This window comes from Elephas maximus, chromosome 15 (genome assembly GCF_024166365.1).
Source record: "Elephas maximus indicus isolate mEleMax1 chromosome 15, mEleMax1 primary haplotype, whole genome shotgun sequence".
Taxonomy (NCBI): Eukaryota; Metazoa; Chordata; class Mammalia; order Proboscidea; family Elephantidae; genus Elephas; species Elephas maximus.
Window position 1 is genome coordinate 10,574,023 of NC_064833.1, and position 24,905 is coordinate 10,598,927.

Sequence of the window (24,905 nt, forward strand, 5' to 3'; positions counted from 1 at the left end):
AAATCCGCAGTTTGGCCTGCACCCTGGTGATTTTTATGGGGATGCCGTCGAATACTGGGCAGGGGAAGGGGAGGCACTGGGCTCTAGGCTGTCGTCCTGTTTTGAACATTTTATATTTGTAGCACTCACACGTTCACGCATTACCCATCGACGCCCTTAACTACCTCCCACGATACGGCTAACGCAGGCCTGATGCACGCATACACATTCTGTGGTTTCATGGGGAAAAGCTATATTGTACTTTCCCCTTGATATCTTGTTAAAAGACTGAAAAATGGGAAAATACACAAGGAAGAGCAACTCCGTAATTGTCATATACACACACGTACACGTCCATGTACCTAAACTTAGGCTGGTGGTGAAAATGGTTAAGAGCTGGGCTACTAACAGGAAAAAAAAAAAAAAAACAGGAAGGTGGTGCAACCCCCCCAGAGGCACCTCAGAAGAAGGGCCTGGTGGACCCCTTCCCAAAAGGCACAACCGAGACATGAAAACCCCACGGAGCGCAGTTCAGAGACGCAGGGGGTTGCCTCGACTCAGAATCAATCCCTGAAGGCCACACAGAGGCTCGGCACGATGGCTGGGGGCTCGGCTGCTAACCAGAAGGTCAGCAGTTCGAATCCACTGGCCGAGCCATAGAAACTCTATAAGACAGTTGTACTGTGTCCTCTAGGAACAGCGTGAGTCAGAACTGACTCCATAGCAGCGGTTTTTTAATCTGAGAGCAGACTCCCCCATCTTTCTCCTGAGGGTCGGCTGGTGGGTTCGAACCACCAGCATTTCAATTAGCAGTCAAACGCTTTAACCACCGTGCCACCAGGGCTCCTTTGGTAACCATCAGGCAGATTAACACACATGAATTGATTCCTTCAATCGCATCTTTATTGGGCAATCTTGAGCTGATTAAAATCACAAAGAAAAAAAAAAATCAAAATGAAAGACCAGGTAGCAAGTGCTGCATATGTGCTCGGGAGATGTTGAAAGGAAGGGTGGTAACTATGATTTTATAGCATTTCCCAGCTCTCTGGGGAGTCGGGCCAGAGAACACGTAAGGCTATGATTTGACCCTGTACGTGAGTTTCACTTCAGTGAACCAACAAAACAAACCACCAAAAACAAACAGCAGTGGGCATGGAAGCAGAAAGCAGGAGGCTGGCCTTGGCGGGATGGGCCAGGGGGTGAGGGAGATGGATGCTGTCATCTTTCGAGAGTGTGTGGTCCATGCATGGACAAGGCACTGGGAAGGGGAGATAGGTTTCCCAAGCCCGTCTGCACAAGCTCTGACCTGGGGCAGTGCTCACCATCTCTGAACCTCCATTTCCTCCTTGGTAAAATGGTAGTGATGACAAGGTCCTTAATGAAAAGTGCTGTGAGCAGTTACTGGTATTATGGCCATCTCACAGATGAGGGAACTGAGGCTTAGACGGGCTTAGGAACTTGCTCGAGGTCTCACAGCTGGGAAGTAGTATGTGACCCAGAGAGTCCCTCCAGAGTCCTCACTCTTACTTACCATGCTGCATTATCTGTCATTCATTCACTCATTCATTCATTCACTCCTTCAACCACCCGTCACAGGCACTAAGCACCTGCTAGTCGTAGGTGCTCAAATGAACAAGACAGGGTTCTTGCCTGCAGGGAATACACAGGCTAGATGGATCGTAAGTGATTACTACCTAGAGTAAAAAACCCAGTGCCGTCGAGTCGATTCATAGTAGAGGGTAGTAATGAAGTTGGGCCAGGTTACCAAGGACCCCAGAAGAGGAGAATAACCCCTTGTGGGTATTCTGGGTCCAGGTTGCTCCCTTCTGCTTCCTTGGGGCCAGGCACTATACGTGGTACACCTTGGGCAAGTGCTCAGTAGATGGTGTTGAATGCTTGGGGTCTTTGCTTTGTAGCCCTGGAATCCCGTCAGGGTCTGGGAGGCTGCACCCAGATGATCCACAAGGGGGCAGGGTTGAGGCAGGAATGACCAGAGCAGGCCCAACTGGGCCCTGGAATTCTTTGGAAAGGGTTGTCCTGCCTGGAAGCAGTTTCTGTTCTCTACTTCACTGAAAAGAGAGGCCCTGGGGAAAGTGGAGGAATGCAGATATTCAGAGCCCAGGCAGACACCCAGGTATGTGGGATTCTGCCTACCTCCACTGCCTTGTGGTCACGGTTCTCAGGGCAACTGACTTGGTCAGCCAGTGCCCTTGGTCAGCACCTATTTTTGGAGCCCCTCCCAGGGGTCAGGCTCCACATCCTGGGGCTGCCCTTCGGGTGGGAACTTGGAGAACAGTCCTGGTTAAGCCCATTCTGGGAAAGCACTTGGCTCCAGCCCCCCGAAGGCAGCCTGGGCCTAGAGTTTGTTGGACTGGGTCGCCACGCACAGGCTCTGCCCAGTGCCCTCCACACTGCACCGCTGGAAGGCAGGGAGGCTTCCAGAGAATGAAGGCACTGGGCTGACTCAGCCTTGGCCAGGCGGCTCATCATGGCTAATTGGTTTTATCAACATTCAGCCTGTGAGTGTTTTTTTACGGAGAGGGTAGAAGGGGCAAGAAGCCAGGTTTCTTTCTAAGTAACGAGCCCTCGTTTGACAGGGTCTTTCCTCATCCATGCACTTATTCATTCCTTCGTTTGTTCATTCATTCATTCACCAAATATGTGTAAAGCATCCATTGAGTTCCCAATGCAGTGCAAAGTGCAGAGGACAAGGTCCCAGGAATGCCTGAGAAGAAGGAGGCCTGACCAAGCAAGGGTCGGCAACTGCAACACACGGGCCATATGCTATCCAAGGGCAGTTTTCGAGCCAAGAATGGTCTTTACATTCTTAAACGGTTGTCAAAGAAAAGAAGAAGAATATGCGACATGAGGCTCAGACATTGCCCTCAAAGCCTAGAATGTTTACTATCTGACCCTTTACGGAAAACATTTGCTGACTTCTGTTATAGAGTGACAGATAGTGAGAACATAGACGAGAAGAATGATAGCTAACTATTATGGAGTGCAGGCCGCATGCCAGGCATTGTTCTCAGCAGTTTAAATGCACTAACTAATTTAAAGCATCCTTTGTCAGAGACACGTTTGAATTTTCGCAAGTCTAGAGACTGGTATAATGAACCAGCTTCAGCAATTATCAGCACCGTGCTGATCTTGTGTCGTTCACACAATTGCTTTTTTATTCTTGTGTATTTTAAAGCGAGCCCCAGACATCTTGTGACTTTACCTGTAAATACTTCAGTGTGCCAGTCAGAAGTGTGGCCAAAAAGCCAATCAAACCCTTTGCCGTGGAGTTGATTCTGATTCGTAATGATCCTATAGGACAGAGTAGAACTGCCCCATAGAGTTTCCAAGGAGTGGCTGGTGGATTCAAACTGCTGACCTTTTAGTTAGCAGCCGAGTTCTTAACCACTGTGCTACCAGGGTTCCTCTGAAGTGTGAGGAAATTAAAAAAAATATAACCCTCATATGATTACCACATCTAATACAATTAATTACAATTTTACAGTTTTTTCTAGTTAACAACCACTCCATATTCAAATTTCACTGATTGTCTCAAAATATATATATATATATATATATAAATGGTTTCTTTGAATCAAAATCCACTCAAGGGCTACACATTGTTCCAGGTTACTTCTTTTAAGCTTCTTTCATTAGCCTACATTTGAAATAAGTAATTTAACCTTAGGGTAGCCCTAAGAGGCAGCCTGCTTTTATTATCATCTTCTTCATTTTACAGATGGGCAAACTGAGGCACAGAAAAGTTGAATAATTTGCCCAAGGTCATTAGCAAGTGGCAGAGTTGAGATTCGAACCCAAGCATCCAGTTCATAAACCATCGCACCTACCAGTCCCACTACAGGGCATCTCAGTGTAGTCTAGGCACACGCTGTGAGGGCAAGATGAAGAGGACAAGGAGGGGGATGCAGCATTGGGGCAGGGAGTGCTCCCTGGAGGAAGAGGTATTTACACAGAACAAGGACAGAGTGTTGAGGGAAGAGCAAGAGCAGCCTGGTGTCATGCAGCAATGACCAGCAGGGGCTCAGGATTCAAGAAGATGGAGACGGCAGGCAGAGGCCGAGGACTGAAGTACCTTGAAGCCCATGCCAGGGTCATGTGTGTCCTTCTCTGGGGAAGACAAGATGGGGAGCCGTTCTAGAGTCAGCCACGCCATTGTGTCAGATGTGATCAAAACAACCCGATGAGGTGGGCACCAAAAAACCCAGATCAAACCAGTTGCCATCGAGTTGAGTCTGACTCATGGCGATCCCATGTGTGTCAGAGTGGAACTGGGCCCTGTGGTTCAATGGTTGGTACTTCAGAAGTAGCCCACCAGGGCTTCCTTCTGGGGCAACTCTGGGTGGACTGGAACCTCCAACGTTTTGGTGAGCAGCTGAGCATGTTAACCATTTACACCACCATGGACTCCTGATCCAGCCCACGGAGGCAAGACTCACCAAGATGGGGGAGGCCGTGGGAACTGAGGACGCTCCAGTGGCACCCCACTCTCTACAGTGATGCTGCCTGAACCTGGAAGACCTCAAGGATCACCTAGGAATGAGAAGGTCTAAAACTCTGAATCCTCCCCGAGCCAGTAGCCTGAGGGGCCAGGCACCCATCTTAGCAGACAGCACTGGAAAGTTCTTCCCCCAGGGTCTGCCTGGAAAATACAGAAGGTGAGAACCCCGAGAGGTTCAGCGTTTCATGTTTCATAGTTTCACAAGGATGGAATGGGCCCGAGAGCGGTACACCCAGAGGGTTGACAGAGGAGGTGTGGGCCGAGAGGAGAACATTTCTGGACAACTTAGAGGGACACCCCAGAGTGTGGGACGCACCTCTTTGGATGCAAAGGCCAATAGCACCCTTACTGAAGCAGCAGCCTTATGAGGCCACTAGCTAAAAGGTCTGCCACGAGCAGTGTGCTTTCATAAGAAATACCTGTACTGGAAACCGTGGTGGCATAGTGGTTAAGACCTATGGCTACTAATCAAAATGTCGGCAGTTCAAATCCACCAGGCACTCCTTGGGAACCGTATGGGGCAGTTCTACTCTGTCCTATTGGGTCTGATTCGACTCGAGCCCAGTGGGTTTGGTTTGATCTTTTTATCTGTTCAGAATCAAAGTGACAACAGCAACTGCAAAGATTAGATAGGAACCTTAGGGTACAATGAGTCCGTGTTAATGGGGAGGAACAACTCAGAAAAGGAAGGTGAGAGTGGCTACATAACTCAAAGAATATAGTCAATGTCACAGAACTGTACACGTGGAAATGGTTGAATTGGTGTATGTTTTGCTGCGTATATTCTCAACAACAAAAGAACTGAAGCTCAGGAGCCATGTACTCGGGGAATGATGGAGCCACCCCATGAATGAAGCAGTGGCTCTGGCGGGAGCAAACTCAGGGATCAAGTCCAAGCTCTCTGTGTTAAGATGAGAAAATGGGCGCAGAGTTGGCAAGGGACTTACCTAAGGTCACACAGTGGTGAGCAATCTTCCCTCGCCTTCTAGCTATCCGGAGCCCCTGGGTGGCGCAAACAGTTAACGTGCTCGGCTGCTAACCAAAAGATTAGGGTTTGAGTCCACCCAGAGGCACCTCAGAAGAAAGGCCTGGAGATCTACTTCTGGAAAACCGCCATCGAAAACCCTGTGGAGCATAGTTCTACTCTGACACACATGGGGTCGCCATGAGTTGGGGTCACCATGAGTTGAAGTCAACTCGATGGCAACTGGTTACTGGCCTCGCTGCCCAGGCTAGCCCACCAGTTTCCCCCTAGGGCACTGTCTGAGCCTCTGCACCCTCAGAATATACTTCTCTCTTAGACCCCCGGCCCCGGCACCATCCAGCCCCGGGTGGACTCCCAGCGCACATTGACTCTCTCCACTCCCAGACTTGACACAGGATCCTGAGGGACAGGTGAGGACCCTATCCTTCCTCCTTTGGGCCTAGGCTCTCATTTCCTCTCCCCCAGCTGCCACCGGGTCTAGCAGATCCACAATCAACACCCCAAGCCTGGACTTGCCTCCGGATTAGGAGCCGGGGATGGGGGGCGGTGGGCGGTGTGGATTTTATCTCACTGGGCTGGAATGTCCATTATTCACATTTTGAGAGGCCTGTTTCTTCTCCCTGGTTCTGTCTCGCCCTCCCCCCCTTCCCTCACAGAGAGGAGAATGGAGTCGGCCGATTAACAGACTATCAGGCTGGAGGAGAGCCAGGGTCTACCTAATGCAGTGGTTTGAAGATCAGGTGTGCAAGAGAGCCCTCGGGGCCCAAGTGAACATGCAGGTGCCTGGGCACCACCCAGGACATCAGGCTCAGGGCCCAGGAATGGCATTTGCCCACCTCCCGCAGCCCTCTGAGTTTCCCCTCTACCTGGGTCCTCACCACTCTCTCCTCTGCTTGTTTAAAGATCCACCTGCAACATGCAGACCATCCTCCATAATGGGAACAGAGAGGACTGTTTATCTGGGGTCCCTGGGTGGTGCAAACGGTTTACATGCTCAGCTGCTCATGGAAAGGTTGGAGGTTCGAGTCCACACAGAGGTGTGTCGGAAGAAAGGCCTGGCGATCTACTTCCGAGAAGTCAGCCATTGGAAGCCCTCTGGGAGCAGAGGCCTACTCTGTTTTTATTTCCTTAGAAGCAGGAAGGTGGTCCCCACATCGTGGGGACAGTTAGTGTCCCTGGAACAAGTAAGTGGATGAGCAATGACAATCAAGGTCATCCTTCAGGGCCTTTCTTGTCCGGACTCAGGTTTGGAAGAGACAAGCCTCACCTACAATCCTTACCATCATCAGCAGCAGCATTTCCGTCCCCCAGAGGGTAAGTATTCACTGACTCCCCTTAGATGTGCCCGGCAGGTGGCTCAGAATGTGGAGCCCTGGGCTCTGCTGCAGCATTTCCGTCTCCCAGAGGGTAAGTGTTCACTGACTCCCCGTAGATGTGGCCAGCAGGTGGCTCAGGATGTGGAGCCCTGGGCTCTGCTGCAGCATTTCCGTCCCCCAGAGGGTAAGTGTTCACTGACTCCCCGTAGATGTGGCCGGCAGGTGGCTCAGGATGTGGAGCCCTGGGCTCTGCAGACGCCGGGCTCTGACCCAGCCCAGCCCCCGGTCCCACCCCCCAGCGCTGAGCCTGGGTCTTTGTGAGCTCCTGCTGGCTCAGACCCGCTGAAGTTGGGATTCCCCCTCTGCTATTGAACAGTGGTCAACTATCCCAGGGGCCTCAGGTGCTTTAGCTCCACTTCATTCTTTAATTCTCATCACAACCCCAAGAAGTGAATACTAATATTCTGCCTATTTACAGATGAGGAAATTGGTTCAGGTAGGCTGAGCTACTTGGCTGAAGTTGGGCAGCTTGTAAATAGAGGAGCTGGGGTTAGGACCCTCAGTAATTTTCCTTCTTCATCTGTTGTTATACCTTTATGTTCACTAGTTTCTAGAGAAGTGCTGTCTAGTGAAGTATGTTGTTATTAGCTGCCAACGACTTGGCCTCTGACTCACGGCGACCCCATGCACAATGGAATGAAACGCTGCCTGATCTTTCGCCATCCCCATGATCGATGGCACATTCATCCAAGCATTGTGGTCCATAGCGTTTTCACTGGCTGATTTTCAGAAGTAGATTGCCAGGCCTTTCTTCCTAATCTTAGTCTGAAAAAAAAAAAGTCTGGAAGCTCAGCTGAAACCTGTTCAGCATCATAGCAACAAGCAAGCCTCCACTGACAGATGGGTGGTGGCTGCTCATGAGGGTCACTGGCCAGGAATTAAACCTAAGTCTCCCACATTTACATGGAAGGTGAGAATTCACCATGGAACCGCCATTAGGAATCGTGAGCCACCGTTCAGAATTTTTCATTTTCTAGGCTTCACATTAAAAATGTAAAAGAAACAACAGGTAAAATGTATTTTAATAATATATTCTTTAACTCAATATAGAAGAGACCTGGTGACACAATTGTTAAGCGCTCAGCTGCTAACCGAAAGGTTAGGGGTTTGAACCCATGCAGCGGCTCTGCTGGAGAAAGACCTGGCAATTTGCTCCCATAAAGATTACAGCCTAGAAAACCCTGTGGGCAGCTCTACTCTGTCACGTGGGGTCACTATGCATTGGAATCAACTTAACAGTGCCTAACAAAAATAATCCAATATATTCAAAATGTTATTTCAACATGGAGTCAATATAAAGCGATTACTAAGGAGAATTTTACATTCTTGCATGCCTACTAAGCCTTTGGATCCAGTGTGCGTTCTACACCTAAAGCACAACTCAACAGGACTAGGCACATTTCAAGTGGTCACTAGTCTCACGTGGCTGGTGGCTAGTGATTGGACAGTGCAATCTAGGCCATAATAATCATACTTGTCTCATAGGTGTGTGTGGGTTTCAGTGCAGCTGACATATGCAGAAAGCGTAGAACACTGACAGCGTCCTGGTAGCACAGTGGATAAGGGCTCGGTTGCTAACCAAAAGGTCAGCAGTTGGAACCCGCCAGCCTCTCCGTGGGAGAAAGATGTGGCAGTCTGCTCCTATAGGAATTACAGCCTTGGAAACCCTATGAGGACGTTCTACTCTGTCCTACAGGGCTGCTATGAGTCAGAATGGAGTCGATGGCAACGTGTTTTAGGACACTGTGCCAGAAAATGGTGAGTGCTAAGTCAATGTTTGCCTTATTATCGCCCTTGTTACTGGACAGCCGGGTGCTCACTGGGAGTTGCTGGGTGGTTGGAAATGTGCCGGATCCCCACTCTCAGACATTTGCAGCGTTATGCAGCTCTGTAAGACGCTTCCTCCCTCGCCTTTGCTTCCTGAGCTGTAGCTGGCGACCTTCCCAGGCCCTGTGGGGCCCTGCCCTGGACCAAAACCGGTTCGCCTCCATCCCCTCCCACGCTGGGATCCGCAGGTGTGTATAGCCACCCCTACCTGCTGCCCAGAGAGTTGGTGGAGACTCCTGGGAGGAACCCGGGGGTTTCTGTTTGCAGGAGTCAAAGGTGGCCTCCTGGCCTTGGGCTGCTTTGCTGGCACAGGGCAGGGGCCTTGTCTTAGACCTGGGGAGGGGTGTCTGTGCAGAGGCCAGGGTGCTGACCTACCCACGGGTGGAGTTCTGTCCCCCCAGAAGCCCGGCGGCTCTGCCAGAGGCCTGCTCCTACACCCTTCCTACCAGGTGCTGTGCCAAGGCGGATGAGGCCATCGCCTGACCTGCTGTGGCAGGAGGCATCCAGGGCTGGGAGCAGAAGGTTCTAGCAGCCTGAAGAGGCTCCACACAGGGAGGTGATGGGCATGGGGCCTGGGCTGGCTTGAAATGCTAACTCGGATCCAGACTAGAACCAGGAGAGGTAAAATAAGGCTTATTGTTACATTCTTCTCGTTTTTAAAGGGGATATTTTGCCATATACCCAAGTCCACAGGTTCTGGAAGCACAGAGTGAGTTTGCATTCCACACCCTGCACACACCTGTCACCCACCCACACCTTGAAGACTCACACTCTCAGGCACCCTAGTTCTCACAGAGGCACACACTTTACCCATCACACACACAGTAGAAGCTTACACACTCAGACACCCCACAATCTCATGGACACACACACCTCACCCACACACATTATGGAGGCATATACACTCTGATGCCCCACAAGCTCACAAACACACCCTTACGCACACACACCCCATAATCTCACAGACACACACACCTCCACCCACACATACTACAGAGGCTTACACACTCAGATACCCCACAATCTCACAGACACATGCACCCCATATTCTCACAGACACACACCCTCATCCACACACGCAAGATGTAGGCTTACACACTTAGATATCCACAATCTCACAGATGCACACACCCTTACCCACACGTACCCCAGAGGCTTACACACTCAGATACCACATAATCTCACAAACACACACACGTCCACTCACACACACCATGGAGCTTACACACTCCGGCACCCCACAGTCTCTTGGATACACAGCCTCACTCACACACCCGAGGCGTACACACTCAGACACCCCACATTATCACAGACACATGCACACATAGACACATTCCCCCCACACCTGTACCCCTATACATAGACCACACACATTTATATGGGAGGAAAGTTGTGGGTCTCACCTGCGTAGACCCGTACACAGACCACTACAGATGTAACGTTTGCCTAGGATTTATTACCAAAGCATTTGTTTGCCCAGTTCCACACAACTCAGAGTTCCCCCTCAAACACTCATGGTTCACCCCTCAAGAGCAGAGAGCTGAGGTCATTGGTTCCCATTAGGTAATGAGGACAGTGAGTCTGGTGTGGTTAAGGGACTTGCCTGTGGCAGAGCCCACACCCAGGCTCTCCATCCTGGATGACATCACCCCGTGCCCTCATTCAGACCTGTGGGTATGTGCCAGCTTCCCCGAAGTCTGCAAGCTCTGTGGGGACAAGGACTGTGTGCACCTCATTTCTGCACAAATACATGGATCAGGGAGGCAGAAGGCTGCAATGCTAAGAGCTGGACCTGGGTTCAAACCTCTGCTCTACTGATTACCAGCTGTGTAACCTTGGGCAAATTACTTAACCTCTCTGATCCTCAGTAGTCACAGCTATATTTGCTTAATAGTATTGTTATACCCATTGCTGCTGAGTCAATTCTGCCTCTTGGTGACCCTATAGGACAGAGTGGAACTGCTCCATAGGGTCTCCAAGGCGGTAATCTCTACGGAAGCAGACAGCCACATCTTTCTCCCTCAGAGTGGCTGGTAGGTTCAAACTACTGGCCTTTTGGTTAGCCGTCGAGCACTTAACCACTGCACTGCAAGGGCTCCTTAGTATTGTTATAAAAATTAGCAACCAACAACTAGTTGCCATCAAGTCGATTCCAACTTACAGCAACCCCATTTGTCTCAGAGTAGAACTGTGCTCCATAGCATTTGCAATGGCTGATTTTTTGGAAGTAGATCGCCAGGCTTTTCTTCCAAGGTGCCTCCGGGTAGGTTTAAACCACTAGCCTTTCAATTAGTAGCTGAGCCCGCTGACTGGTTCCACCCTCCAGGGATGCCATGAGAATGATAGGAGGTGCTTAATAAATGTTAATAAATATTTGTTAGACGAACTGAAGTAGGTTTATTTATATATTATGTACACAAACACACATACAGACACAGCATTTGACACAATACTTAGTAATGCTTACCAAATGGAGCCCCTTCAATAAATGTAGAAGGAAGGGAAGGAAGTGATAAAAAAGATAATCCCTGTCTGCAGAGCAACTTTATCAAATATCAAATTCCCCGGTGTCCTTGGCTAGGTTTCTGAACTCACTATTCGCTTCCTCTCCTCAGTTTATCTCTAACTGGGCTGGCACCATCCTCCTTCGATTACAGAACTTTCAAATCACGCTTTACTATCTGATGGGGCAAGCCCTCCTTCCTAACTTGGCTTCCTCAGAGTGTTCTTGGCAATTCTCACGTGCTTTTTCTTCCATAGGAACGCGGCTAATCACTTTTTCCATTAAAATTTCACTGGAGCCCTGATTGGATTTGCACTCCCTTCACATATGAGCTCCGGAAGGATGGCCATGTATGGAATCGGGCTGGAGAGCCAGGTGCTGGTTTCTGAGTGCTGCTGAGTGTGGCCTTTCCCATTTGTCTGGCTGCTCGCTCCTGAGGGCTTTAAGTTGCCTGAGAACTCCAGCACCTTGCCTTTGTTCCAGAAGCTCCGGAATCAAGAAACAAGCAGGGGGTGGGTAGTCTTGGGTCCCCAGAGAAGGTCCCCAGGAGGGGACTGCATGGAGAGGGGCTCATCCTGCCTCTTCCAGGAGCCTTCCCTTCATCCCCTGTCTGGGTCCATCAGGAAACGCCTCTCCTTTGCTGCAATTCCTCTGGCTGAGCCCTGGGCTCTGTTCGGAAATCTTCCCCAGCTCCTGCCGATCGGGGGAGGCAACAGGGGCCCTAGTGGACTCAGACACACGGAGGACTTCTCCTGGCTCGGCCTCCAGCTGCTGTAACCCCCTCACCTCATCTCCGTGGACTCCCTGCCCTCCCAGGCAGAACGACCTGCAGAGCTGGTGCCGGGACACTGAAACCAGGCCGACCTGATTCTCTCTGGTGGCTCCAACCCACGGAAAGTGCTCAGCTTCCCTTAAACTGGGAGAGCTCAGCAAGAGAGAGTGGAGTTTGGTATCAGAAGATCTCCGTTTGAGCCCTGGCTCCCTAGTTACCGTGAGGCCCTGGACAAGTCCTTTACTTGCCCCTAAGACTCCATTTCTTTCTATTTGTAAAATGGAGCTCACATCCTTTTTGAAGGATGGCTCAGCACCAGCTCCGGGCAGGCACTATGCACGGGGTGGAGATAGATTTAACAGTGAAGCGTTCAGACACAGTCCCGCCCACACTCTGCACACTCTGGCCCTGGGAGTGTACCCACTGCCCGGCTCCTACAGTGCAGCTGGCCTAGGGCCACCCTCCACTCTCAGCCTCAGATCTGGGTGAATCAGAGTCTTTGAGCCCCTGGGCACGTGGCTTAACCCTGAGCCTCGATTTTTTCATCCATGAGTGGGCATATTAATCCCAAAGGAAGCCTTGGTGTGGGTGGGTAATAAACCCTTCCAACCATTTCCCCTTGTCCCTTGGCATTGCCACTGGCAGTGGCCCTGGCCGGGCTGCAGGGTCTTAGATTCCAATGCTCTGCCAGCTGCCCACCTCCCGCCCACCTCCTGCCCATCTGCGCTCTGCCTTTGCCACCCGTACCACGCCTGGTCCCACACCCAGCCTCTTATTCTGCCACGTGTCTTGCTCCCCTGGCATCTTGGGGGTGCAGACCTTGGTCCCTTCCCTTGGTCTGCCCTGGAATGGAGGTGGGAAAGAAAGACTCCTCAGGACGCCCCCCTGGGAAGAGTGGTCTTCACAGCAGAACCCAAGTGTGCACATCCGTGAAGTGCAGAGGCCTGTGCCAGCCCGAGGTGGCAGCAGTCAGGGTTAGAAATCCTTCCCAGCTCTGTTTGCTCAAGTGCGGAGCTTTCGTTGAAAGCTGGCATGTTCCTGTCCACATTTTCCTGACTTTTCCTGTCTCCACTCCCTGTAGGATTTCCAGCGGCTCTGAGATGCTGTCGCTTACAGACACATTTTTCAAACTCAAAGGGCTATAGAAGTATCCCCACAACTTCCTCAGCTTATGATGCTCAGAGAGGATGAGTGACTAGCCCAAGGTCACACAGCCTGTGTGCGCAAGGCTGGGTCTAGAGCTCAGAACCCCCGACTCCTGGCCCAGTGGGTGTCCATTTCTGCTTTGTTTCAGGCGGGAAAGGGGGGCATAGAGGACCTGGCTGGGTATTTCTCCCAGGTGTTTTCCCTCCTCCTACCTGACCAGGATCCACTATCTCTGAGCAGCCCTACCCCTGGGCCTCATCCTTGCCCCCTAAGTGGGCAGCTCCCTGTCTCCTCCTACACTTCCAGACCCTCTCAAATGTCCACCACCCCTAGAGGGGTCATACCGCAGGACTGGGGGACCAAAGAAGCTGGGCCTCTCTGAGCCCCTCCAGGCAGGACTCACCGAAGCCAGGGTGCTGCCCGCGGCGGCTGCGGTCACTGCTGCCAGCATCCAGGGCAGGAACCACCTCATGCCTGGAAGTCAGTGGCAAAGGCATCAACCAAGCAGCCCAGCAGATCCCGCCACCTCTGGGGGGAGCCGGCCGGCACTGGCCTAGCCCATCAGGAGCGCCGGCTATGCCTCTTCTCCCAGCCCTTGGGGGCTTGTATTAAAGCAAGGTCTGACGTCAGGGTTAAGGACAAGCCCTGCATTTTCCTCTGAAAAAACTTTTCCTGCCTCTCTCCCTTTTTTTTCTTTCTTCGCCTCTGTCCCCACCTCCAGCCCAAGCTTGGCCAGCCTCCCCGACTCTGACAGTTCTTAAAGGGGACGTTGCAGGCCTGTGTTTTCACACTGGGGTGCCGAATTCCCACCAAAGATAGAGAAGGGAACAGCATGGGGGTGCAGGCTGAGATACAGTTACCCAGGCGGTGCCTTTGAAAGGGCTCCCCGTGGGGAAATAAACTGCCACTCCTAGCTTTAGGCTGCTCCTACTTCTGGTTTTCATTTGTCATCTTTTGCTTCTCTCTCCCTCGCTACAAGCAAAGGAGAATGGCTTTGAGACCACCAAGCCAGAAATACAGGAATTCACAAACGAAAACAGACTGAGGCTCACGCTATCATCATCACCTGTACTAAACAGCAAAGCTGTATTTGGGGGCAGTGGTGGTTCAGTGGTAGAATTCTCACCTTCCATGCCCGAGACCAGGGTTCGATTCCTGGCCAATGCACCTCAGGCCTCAGGCACAGCTACCACACAGCTGTCAGTGGAGGCTTGTGTGTTGTTATGATGCTGAACACGTTTCAGCAGAACTTCCAGACTAAGATGGACTAGGAAGAAAGACCTGGCAATCAACTTCCCAAAATCAGCTAATGAAAACCCTGTGGATCACCATGGTCCCATCTGCAGCCCATGATGGGGATGGCGCAGGAATGGGCAGCGTTTTGTTCTGTTATGCACAGGGTCCTCATGAGTTGTTGACTGACTCGATAGCAGCTGACAACAACAAGCAACAAAGCTGTGCTTCCCAATTTCCTGGAGTCGCCCTTCCCTGCCCATGCCAGAGGCCCTTTGGTGCTAGCGTTGGCTCCCATAAGTCAGGGACTCAAGTGCAGTGCTTTTCTCCTGGGAGTTCCGGAATTGCAAAACAAGTATGGGGTGGGTAGACTTTGGTCCCCAGAGAAGGTCCCTAGGTTTGGGTAAGTCTCTTCCTTGTGAGAGAAAGGAGGCGAGGAGTCTTCTATGGGGGCCTCATATTCCCCAGTCCAGCCACCACCATCTCTCCCCATGAATCCCCAAGATGCCTCCTGACTGGTGCCCCAGCTTGCCTCCCACCTCTACCGTCCATGCTTCTTGGAGCATCCAGAGCTGCCCTTGGATACAGCTTCCAGAGGCTGCCATAGCACGGTACATGGACTCTTTCCATCCTGGCCATGGCCTCCGAGGCCAGCCACCCCTTGAGCCTTTTCCTTCCCCGCTCCCTCTAGTGGCCTTGACTGAGCCTGGATGACCTCCTTGACCTTCCTCTCACACCCCAGTACGTACACCTCTTGAGGTCTTCTCACTCGCTCTCCCCTCAGCCAGGAGTGCTGTATGCTATGGTTTTCATTGCGGTCCCTCCTCTGCTCTTTTCCTACAGTCTGTTAACAAGTGGATGTTGAAGAATGCATGGCTCCTTGGAAATGGTAGTAGGCCTGCGTCTCTGGAGGAGGTTTACGACCATAGGTAGACGCCCCCTAGAGGTGACTCTGATAAACTCTCGATTCATTCTGGCCATTCATTCTACCTGGCTCTGGCCAAGAAGACATAAAGGGAAATTTGTTGATTAAGGAAGAATTTCCTTCTTTAGGAGGAGAAAAGCATGCCTCTAGCCACCCTCTTCTTGTATGTGAACATGATGGCAGGAGCTGCTGCAGCCATTTTGGGTCTATAAGGCACAAGTCTGAGAATACAAAGCCGATATGCAGAGGATGGCAGAGCAGAAGGGGAGAAAGAGCCGGGGTCCTTGAGACTTTACACCATGACTCAACCAAATCCAGAACCACCACCTCCAAACTTCCTGTTACAGGAGATAATTCCATGGCTTTATTGCTCAAACCATAGTTAGTCAGGTATTTTGTTCCTTGGAGCCAAATTCACCTTAGTTAATATATGGAAAATTACTGAAATTAGGAATGTGAAGTGACAAGCAGAGTGTTTGGTACACAGGGACTGCCCAACAAACGTTAGCTCTCATTTCCTTTTCATTAATTTACCTGATACTCTTAAAAGAAATCCCACGAAGCAGGTACTGTACACAGGTGTCATTAAAGGAACTACCCGAGGCGTTAGGTGCCAGTTTGGCTCAATGACTTCTAACGAACACCAAGTGTGGATGGGCCCTTCACTATGAAATAGCGGCTGGTGGTGCAAATGGTTAACATGCTCTCCTCCTAACCAGAGGCCCCTCAGGAGAAAGCCCTGGCAATCTACTTCCAAAAAATCAGTCACTGAAAACCATATGGGGCACAGTTCTATTTTGAAATAAAGGGGTTGCCGTGAGTCGAAGTTGACGGGACAACAACTTTTTTTTAGGAAAAATACATAGAAATGTTTGTAAGATCTCCTTAGTAGCATCTTCCTCATCTGTGGCTTCTGACTGCTGCCTCAATTTCCCCAGTGTGCCTCCTTCAGGTTCTGCCTCATCTCATTCTCCTCACATTACCTCCAACTCCCCACCAACCCCACCAGCTGCCACCAGGAGGCCAGATGGCCCCCTCGGGGGCAATGGGAGGTTTCTCTGGGGTCAGGCCTCACCTGTTGGCTGTCACTACAGCTGATGCCGTTCTGGGGAAGCAGGTGGCTCAGTGCTGCCTGCACAGGCCTAGGGTGAACTCCTCACTCCTGTCACTTAGCTGCTGTGTGACCTTGGAGAAATCGTATAACCTCACTGTGCTCTGGTTTCCTTGTCTAGAAAAGGGGGCCAGTATAGGTACTGACCACTCCAAGCAGCTTCTGCCCCAGAGCAAGTGCTGTGCTGAGGTTTAGTAAACATGCTTAGCCTGTAGGAAGTACTCAAAAGTCCCACCGTTTTAGCTATGAGGACAATAACTACCACTTGACTTCCGGGCTGTGTTCTACCTCCGGGCGACATGCTGTAGGTGCTTGAGATGTGTGGTGTAGGACGTGGGGCTGGGTTTGGGGCCAGGCACTCACTGACCACAGTGGCGGTGCCTCCCCTCCACCTCTCCCAGCCTGGGATCCCTACCGCCAGCTTTTGGGTAGGTCCTCGCTAGGCCTGAGCAGAGCTTCCAGCAGTTTCTCTAAAAAAAAAAAAAAAAAAAATGGACCTCCCAGAGCAGCTATAAATAAATTCCAAAGAGGGGCTGGTGGAGGGTTTGCAGAGCAGAGACCAGGCACTTAGCATGCCAAACAGTAAGGCTGCTTTGACCAGAACCAGACACACAGAAGATTCCAGAGACTATCTCAGAACTAGGCCCCTGGGGGCCCTGCAGCTGTCACATGTGTTGGATCTGACCACAGCCCATTTGTCATTTATTTGTTCCACAAACTTCCACCCTTCAAGCCTTGCGTAGATTCCTCTTTTGAACAACTCTACCCAGAACCATCCAAGGCAGGGGATTCTGGGTTTTGCAGTTGTGGCCTTAGCTGAGTTGATGCATGCAACCCAGCTCACCTTCTGTGGCCACAGAGGCTGGGTTAAGTCCCGTCCCCTCTGCTTCTATAGAACCATTACCGAATTCACCAATTCATGTGTTTTATCACCTCCATTATGTTTTGTCAGCTCTTCTGGGAGTTCCCTCTGTCTTATCTCTGTCAGTGCCCCCTCCACACTGAATGTTCTTGCTTCTCACCCATTCTAAACTATTAATCTTATGAGGGTATAGGCTTGTGCCTTTGCAACCCTAGTGCTTGTCAAAAGTAACCATAGTAACTCATATTGATTACTTACAGATGCCAGCCCTGTTCTAAGTACATTTTGCTTGATGAGCCACTTAATCTTGGAACAAGCTTATGAAGAGGGTTCTAGTGTTATTATCCTTGCTTGGCAGAGGAGAGAACTGAACTCAGAGGGGTTAATTAACCTGCCCAAAGTCACCTAGCTAATGGGTTTGAAGTCTGGGAGGCCTTTCTGGTTCCGGGGTTCGAAGCCTTCATCAGTCTTCATCATCATCCTATTGGATGAATGGGATGGGAAGTGGGGAGGAAAGATGGAGGAGGGAAGGAAGGGGAAGGGAAGAAAGAAAAGAGGGACTTGAGAGGAATCTTGGGATTTGGTTGAATAAGGGCAAAACGTCCTGGAAGGGAGAAATGGCTGAGGAAGGACCCAGAGCCAAGCAGTCATCGTCGGGTCGTAAGCACAAGCAGACAGCCTCTCCCTAGTCCATGTGAAAGAACATCACATCCTTGTTCTAGACAGAAAAACCCTCCAGACTCATGGCATTCTGCTATACCCTCAGTTTTCCCAAGCTCCTAATGGGGAATGTGGGTTTTTGCCATGGGTGGTCTTGTCCATCACACTTTTTGAGGCTTGGGACAGGACTGGGATCCATTGCCTTCTTAAAGCCTTATCCACCCACACCCCTGCTGCCTAGAGATGATCCTGTAAATAGCGTAGGCTGCAGGACCACAGCCCACCACTTCCCAGGGGAGGCTGGCAGCCCTTCTGCAGGGCAATATGGCTCTGCTTCAGGAACTAAGACAAGCGTATGTCCTATGGCCCGGGAATCCCCCTACTGGTATATGCCCTTGAGGCGTTGTCCCATTGGCCATAAAGGGATATAGGGAAGGTATTCATGAAGGTATTGCTTGTAGGAGCTGGAGACCACCTGGGTGTCCATCTTGGGGGATAGGCAAGTAAACTCTGGAAGACTCATGCCATGGTGTTCTGTGTGGCAGAAACAATGGGCAGCTGTACACAGAGCAACAGGGAGAGAGCTTATGAACCAAAGAAGTAAAATGAGAACGAGATCTCCAGCTACCACCATTGACGTAAATTAAAATAAGATACACGTAAAAGCCACATTTCCTATTTTGCAATATATGTGCACATTCAAGGACATGCCTTTTAGAGGTGTTGTCTATTAGTGAGAGAGAAGGGAGAATGGGAGGAGAACTAGGGAGGAAGGGGAACAGGATGTATCAAGAGAGGAGCTTTGCAATCATCAATGATGATAGTGAGTCATACCCTGGAAGATACAGTTAACGTCACCCCTCTGCACCTGATGGCCTCCTAACAAATTTAAGAGAAATTAAAAAAGAAGAGAGACGAGAAGGAGAAGAGAAAGAAGAAGAAATGGAAGAAGCAGAAGGAGGAAGAAGTAAAGGAGAAAACAGGAGCAGGAGGTAGAGGATGAGAAGAAGGAGAAAGGAAAGGAGGAAGAGAGGGGAGAGGTAGGAGAAGGAAGACTACAGGGGGTGGGGGAGAAAGAGGAAGAGGAATAAAAACTACATCTGCACGAAAACCTGTGCACAATTGTTCATAGCAGGTTTGTTTGTAATAGCACCAAACTGGAAAAATCCAAATGTCCTTCAAACGGGTGAATGTTTACACAAACTGGTACATTCATATCATGGGATGTTGTCGTTGTTATTGTTAGTTGCCATCAAGTCAGCTCTGACTCAAGGTGACCCCATGTACAACAGAAAAAACATTGCCTAGTTATGTACCACCTTCATGATGTTGGTATGCTTGAGCCCGTTGTTGTGGCCACTGTGTATTTTGAGTGTCTTCCAACCTAGAGGGCACATCTTCCAATAGTATGTTGGACAATATTCAGTTGCTATCCATAGGGTTTTCACTGGCTAATTTTCAGAAGTGGATCACCATGTCATTCTTCCTAGTCTGTCCCATCTGAAAGCTCCACTGAAAGCTGTTCACCGTGGGTGACCCTCCTGGTATTTGAAGTACTGGTGGATAGCTTCCAGCATCATAGGAAGATGCAAGCTACCATAGTACAACAAACTGACAGACGAGTGGTGGACCATGGAATACTACTGAGCAATAAAAAAGAACAAGCTATCAACCATCCATCCATCCATCCATCCATCCATCCATCCATCCATCCATCCATCCATCCATCCATCCATCCATCCATCCATCCATCCATCCATCCATCCATCCATCCATCCATCCATCCATCCATCCATCCATCCATCCATCCATCCATCCATCCATCCATCCATCCATCCATCCACCCACCCATTTAACTAATGTTTGTTGAATGCCTGAGATGCTCTAGCACTGTGCTAGGCACCACAGCACAGCAGCAAATAAGACAGACTCTGTCACTCACCCTGGGAGCTTACAGTCTACCCTCTGGTATCCTTTCCTCCCCCGCCATGCTACTTCTTGATGTCTTATGAACACACACTTGCCCCTTCCCAATTGCTTCTTGCTCCTAGTTTACTCCTCCCACACAACAAAATGCCATTTCCAAGCAGATATCCTTAATAAAGAGGAGAGACTACAGCCCTTTAGACAAATAAATCCCCACTCAGCAGGGCTTGATGCATGGCCACTGGCTGGTGAAGCCCTCTAGGAGAATTTACAAACTGAGAGGATGTTCGTTAGAGCAGAGGACAAACGACTACTGAGCTTTGTGTGTGCCGAGAACAGTGCCAGGCACAGAAGGTAGGAAGCCACCAGACACTTCAGGTTGCAGAGTGGCATCAGAGCACACCATCATGGGTGTGGCCCCTGGACCCCACCACCTGGGCACCAACCCTGGCTCTGCCACTGACTAGCTGAGTTCATCTTAGGCACTCAGCTTCTCTGCACCTCAGCTTCTCCATCTGTAAGATGGGTATGCTGTGTGTTATTAGCGTTGTTAAGAAGGAATTAAATGAGGCCGTGCTTGACTGTAATTGTAAGTGCTATGTCTGAGTATTGGGAAAGCAGATCTTAGGCTCTCGGGGACACTCTTCAGTAGGGGAAGTTTTGGTAGTAGTTGCTGTACACAGGGAACCACCCATGGCTATGGGGTGATCATATTTGAAGAAGCTCTCCAGGAGCTGGGCATCAGGATCTGAGAGCTCCTCACTGCTAGCACTGTGGCTGACGCTGGGACTGGTCCCTTCACGGACTCATTCCCTGAGTGCCTACTGGGTGCCAGCCTTATGAGAGAGAGAGAAAAAAACATTACAAATTGGCTGCAGAAAGAAAAAGGAGAGGAATTAGCATTTGGGGGGATTGTCCCATGTGTCAGGCCCTTTTAAGTTCACGACTTATTCTATTCTCACATCGACCTTATGGGGCAGGGTACTATTAGCCCCATTTTGCAGCTGGGAACATTGAGGCTCAGAGAGATCACATGGCTAGTCATTGGCAGAACTGGAACTTGAACCTGGACCTTTGGGCAGTTCAACCCTTTATCCACCCACAGACAATTGTCAACTAGCACCACCAGGACTTTTTTTCTGGGTGTGGTGCTAGTCCGTACAATGGGCACAAAATGTCCTAGGCCATCAGAGTTACAGTCGTGACTCAGACCTGCAGTTGCTTGGCCTCGTTCAACAACACTGCTGACCCGATCTGAGGCACAGGCAGCGGGAAGCAGGGTCCCGCCTTCACATCCTCAATAAATCCGGTTTTTGTTTTGACGTGGTGGGGCGGTGCTGGGCTGAAGCCCCCAGCTCCTGAATATAAAAGCTCCTGCCAAATTCCTCTGAATCAATCCTAAGTGCAAATTCTCCAAGGGCAAGGCAAGTGGACGAGGTGAGAGTCCAGCAGAGGCCAGACACGACCGACTCAGCCCAGCAGAGCACGGGCTGAGACTTTGTGAAGCCAGGGCAGCTACTGGGCTTTTGTTGTCTCTGCAAAGCGTGGAGAGCATGTTTGGGGCTGAAAGAAGTCACTCCTTCCCCACAGTGCCGGTCCTTGGTCGCCTTTTCAGCATTCGGGCCATCTGGAATCAGATCACTAACACTGAACTTGCCAAGGGCCTTCCTTTGGTTTTAAACACTGGGAGGTTCTAAGCGTCAGACGACATCTGTGGCTTGAAGCCCTCTCCTGCCAAGACCAGCTGGGATTTTTAGAGATGGCCCTAATGTCTTCCCAGTGCCCCTGAGGGGTGAAGTCTCTCTCAGGGTGGGAGGGTCATTGAATGCTAGATGGTCTTGAAGTTCTTTCCACTTCTGTACCCAGCTCCCATTTCTCAGGCAGAGACACTGATGTCATTGTGATAAGGCAATAGGATGGTCCCCTGGCCCTCCCCTACCCACTGCACCAACCATCCGGTCCATTCACTCATTAATGTCTGGGTAAAGTGATTCCACCTAACTCAACAAGTGCCTGCAGACCCAAGCAGGAGCCAGACTCCATGCTTGCACAGAGGGACGGAGAGGTGGACTAGCCAAATTCCCGGCCCCTGTAGAGCCCATGGGGGTTAGAGAAGGTTTACAGACCTCTTCCTATGGCAGAGTGGGGCTATGCATGCCATAGACAAAGGGGAGCAAACCTGGGAAGGCAGTGGAAGGGGACACACTGAGGGGATGTAAAGGATGAATAAGGGGCCCTAGTGGCACAGTGGTTAAGCACTCGGCTGCTAACCAAAAGTTGGCAGTTCAAATCCACTAGCCGCTCCATGGGAGAAAGATGTGGCAGTCTGCTTCAGGAAAGATTTTGGAAACCCTATGGGACAGTTCTACTCTGTTGTACAGAATCCTGTGGTAGGAATCGGCTCGACAACAATAGGTAAAGGATGAATAGGAGTTCAGTTTCTGGGTAGAGGCACAGACGGGGTTTCAAATTTCAGGTGGAGGAAAGAAGAATAGAAAGCATAAATAGCAAAAACAGTAAATAAAAAGACGAATGAATTGGAAAAATGAATATACAGATGATGGGTGGGTGGATGGACAGATGGATGGGTGGATGGGTGGATGGAGGGATTGACAGTGATTAATTGGATGAGTAAATGAAAAAAGAACCAGAAATCTGGGGGAACTTAAGATCAGTCTTAGAGTTTTCACAAATCCTTGGCATGTTAGGGTCAGCCCTGCACTTTGTGCCCTGGTGGTCTCAGAGAGTGAAAGGGTAACCTGGTTGACTGTTGGAAGAGCTGGGCCTGGAGACCTGACTCCTGGCTCAGAATTCAGGGCTACTTCTATTTACAAATCTAAGTTTGTGCAAAGAAAGTGGGGGAAAACTTCAATATTCCCACTTACGCAGTCTTGGAGCAAGTTGCTTAATCTCTTAGCACTCAATTTACCTTTCTGTTAAGTGGGGATAACTAGGCTTAACACATGGACACGTGGCCTCCATGTAGCCTTGCCCACCTTGCCTACCGCTGTATCCCTGGTGCCTAGCCCAGTGCCTGGTGCAGTTAGTGTGCTTTCCCTTTGGGTCAGGGGATAGGTATCTGGGTCCTGCAGCACACTTGGGCACTACCTCACTGAATCCCTGTGCTGGTCCTTCCCCTTTCTGGGCCTCAGTTTCCTGTTCTATGGCGAGATGTTGGACTGTGAGGATCCTTCCAGCTCTGACCCCCGCCACTTGCCTGCACATCTCTGCTGCCTCCTTGGGATGATGGGAGCCCGGGATAGCCCATGCCTGGCTGGCTGGCAGCCCCTGCTGGGATGGCACCTGAGCCACCTGCTATTGCAGGCTCCCGAATCCACGTTGGCTTCACGTGGGCAGCCTGCCGGGGGCACCTGGTCCACATCGTCCGTCCCCTGCTGCACGCCACTCCCAGGCACAATGCTGCCTGTCTTTTCTCTTCCAGATCTAGGTTAGATCAAGCATCTGCTTTCTTCTTTTCCCTTATTTTCTATGAGTTCCAGCAAATTCTATCCCAGAGAAAACAGCCAGGTCAGTGGGAACCTGGCATTTGTCAACAAACTGAGCTCAGTGTGATCTTCCTCGGGGAAAACAGCCCAGGGCGGCTTCTGGAACAATTACTGCCGCCAACACGCTGGACAGACACTGCGGGCTCTAGGGTGTGGGGCTGGGCACACTGGGCCTGGAGAGAGGACTCAGTGGGCAGCTGGGCAGAATTGCTCACTTACTGAATGTTTTTGAGCAAGCTGCTTAACCTTCTCGTTTCTTTCTCTATAAATGAAAATTACTGATACTGGACCAGAAGGGTTTTTGTGAGAGTTAAAGTAGGACATATACAGAGAGTCTGATCAAATGTCCAGCCCGTGGAGACATGCTGGCATTTTTAATGCACGTCGTTATCGGTAGCTGCCGTTGAGTCGGCCCCCAGCTCATAGCGACCCAAGGCACGAGTGGATGAGATGCTGCTGATTCCGCGCCAGCCCCGTGAGCTGTTGCAGATCAGACCATTGTGATCCACTGGTTTTCACTGGTTTATTTTCAGCAGTAGATGACCAGACCTTTCTTCCTAGTCTGTCTTAGTCTGGAAGCTTCTCTGAAACTTGTTCAGCATTATAGTAACACACGTCTCCACTGACAGACAGGTGGCGGCTGCATATGAGGGGCATCGGCCAGGAACTGAACCAGGGCCTCCGGCATGGAATGGGAGAATTCTACCATTGAAGCACCATCGCTCTCATATTTTTCATGTATATGTGTGTGTGAGTTTACGCATTTTTTTATGTATATATATGTACACATATACAAATAAGATTATTTATCAAAGACAAAATTTGAAACTGCAGTAAGTATAAAAGAGAAAATCAAAAGGGATACATAGACTACTCCCAGAGATAAACACTGTTAATATTTTGAGTGACTTTCAGTATTTTTCTATATATGTATATATTACATGTATGTTCAGAAGCAAAAATGTTACTTTCGTTTATTATTTTTTTTTATTTTACATTATAACCTAAACACTTTTGTGCTTAAATATTCTGCAAGGGCCTGGGTTGACATGGCTGCATGAATCCCGTCACATGGACACCTGGGATTTAGGTGCACAATCCCCTATTGTTGGACACTTAGCTTGTTTCCAGTTCCCCACCGCTCTAGCCGTGCTGGCTCAGGATGAACCCAGGGCTGTCTGAGATCAAAGCCATGATGATCCCATTACCAACAGGCCCTCTTCTGGTGCTGAGGCCTCAGTAGCCCATCAATCTCCCTGAAGTTTTCCAAACTCTATGGCTGCTCTCTGTATTTCCCGCAGCTTCTCCCGGCCCTCCCTCCAGAAACCCACCAACCAAGGCTCTCTAAGAAGCTGCAGGCAGATGTGACCTTTCCAGAATTTACTCCCTTCCCTCTCCACATGGCCGCTCCAGATGTGCAGGGAGGGGACGAGTGGGGTCCTGGAGAAGTCGGATGAGGGGAGATGACTAATAAGGAAGGACAAGAAGGATGGTATTTGCTGAGAATTCTTTTTTTTTTTTTTTTTAAGTCATTTAATCCTTCAGGGCTTGGCCCAGAACTTCAAAGCACAAGTT

The 24,905-nt window shown here is 50.2% G+C and overlaps 1 protein-coding gene across 1 annotated transcript in view; it reads right to left on the reverse strand.

Annotated features, from left to right (window-relative positions):
• Positions 1–13,674, reverse strand: part of CCN4 (cellular communication network factor 4) — a 36,550-nt gene extending 22,876 nt beyond the window's left edge. Inside the window, exon 1 of the mRNA XM_049854077.1 lies at positions 13,511–13,674. Coding sequence (XP_049710034.1) covers positions 13,511–13,579 — 69 coding nt within the window. The 5' untranslated portion in view covers positions 13,580–13,674. The remainder of the gene's footprint in view (positions 1–13,510) is intronic.
• Positions 13,675–24,905: the final 11,231 nt, after the last annotated feature.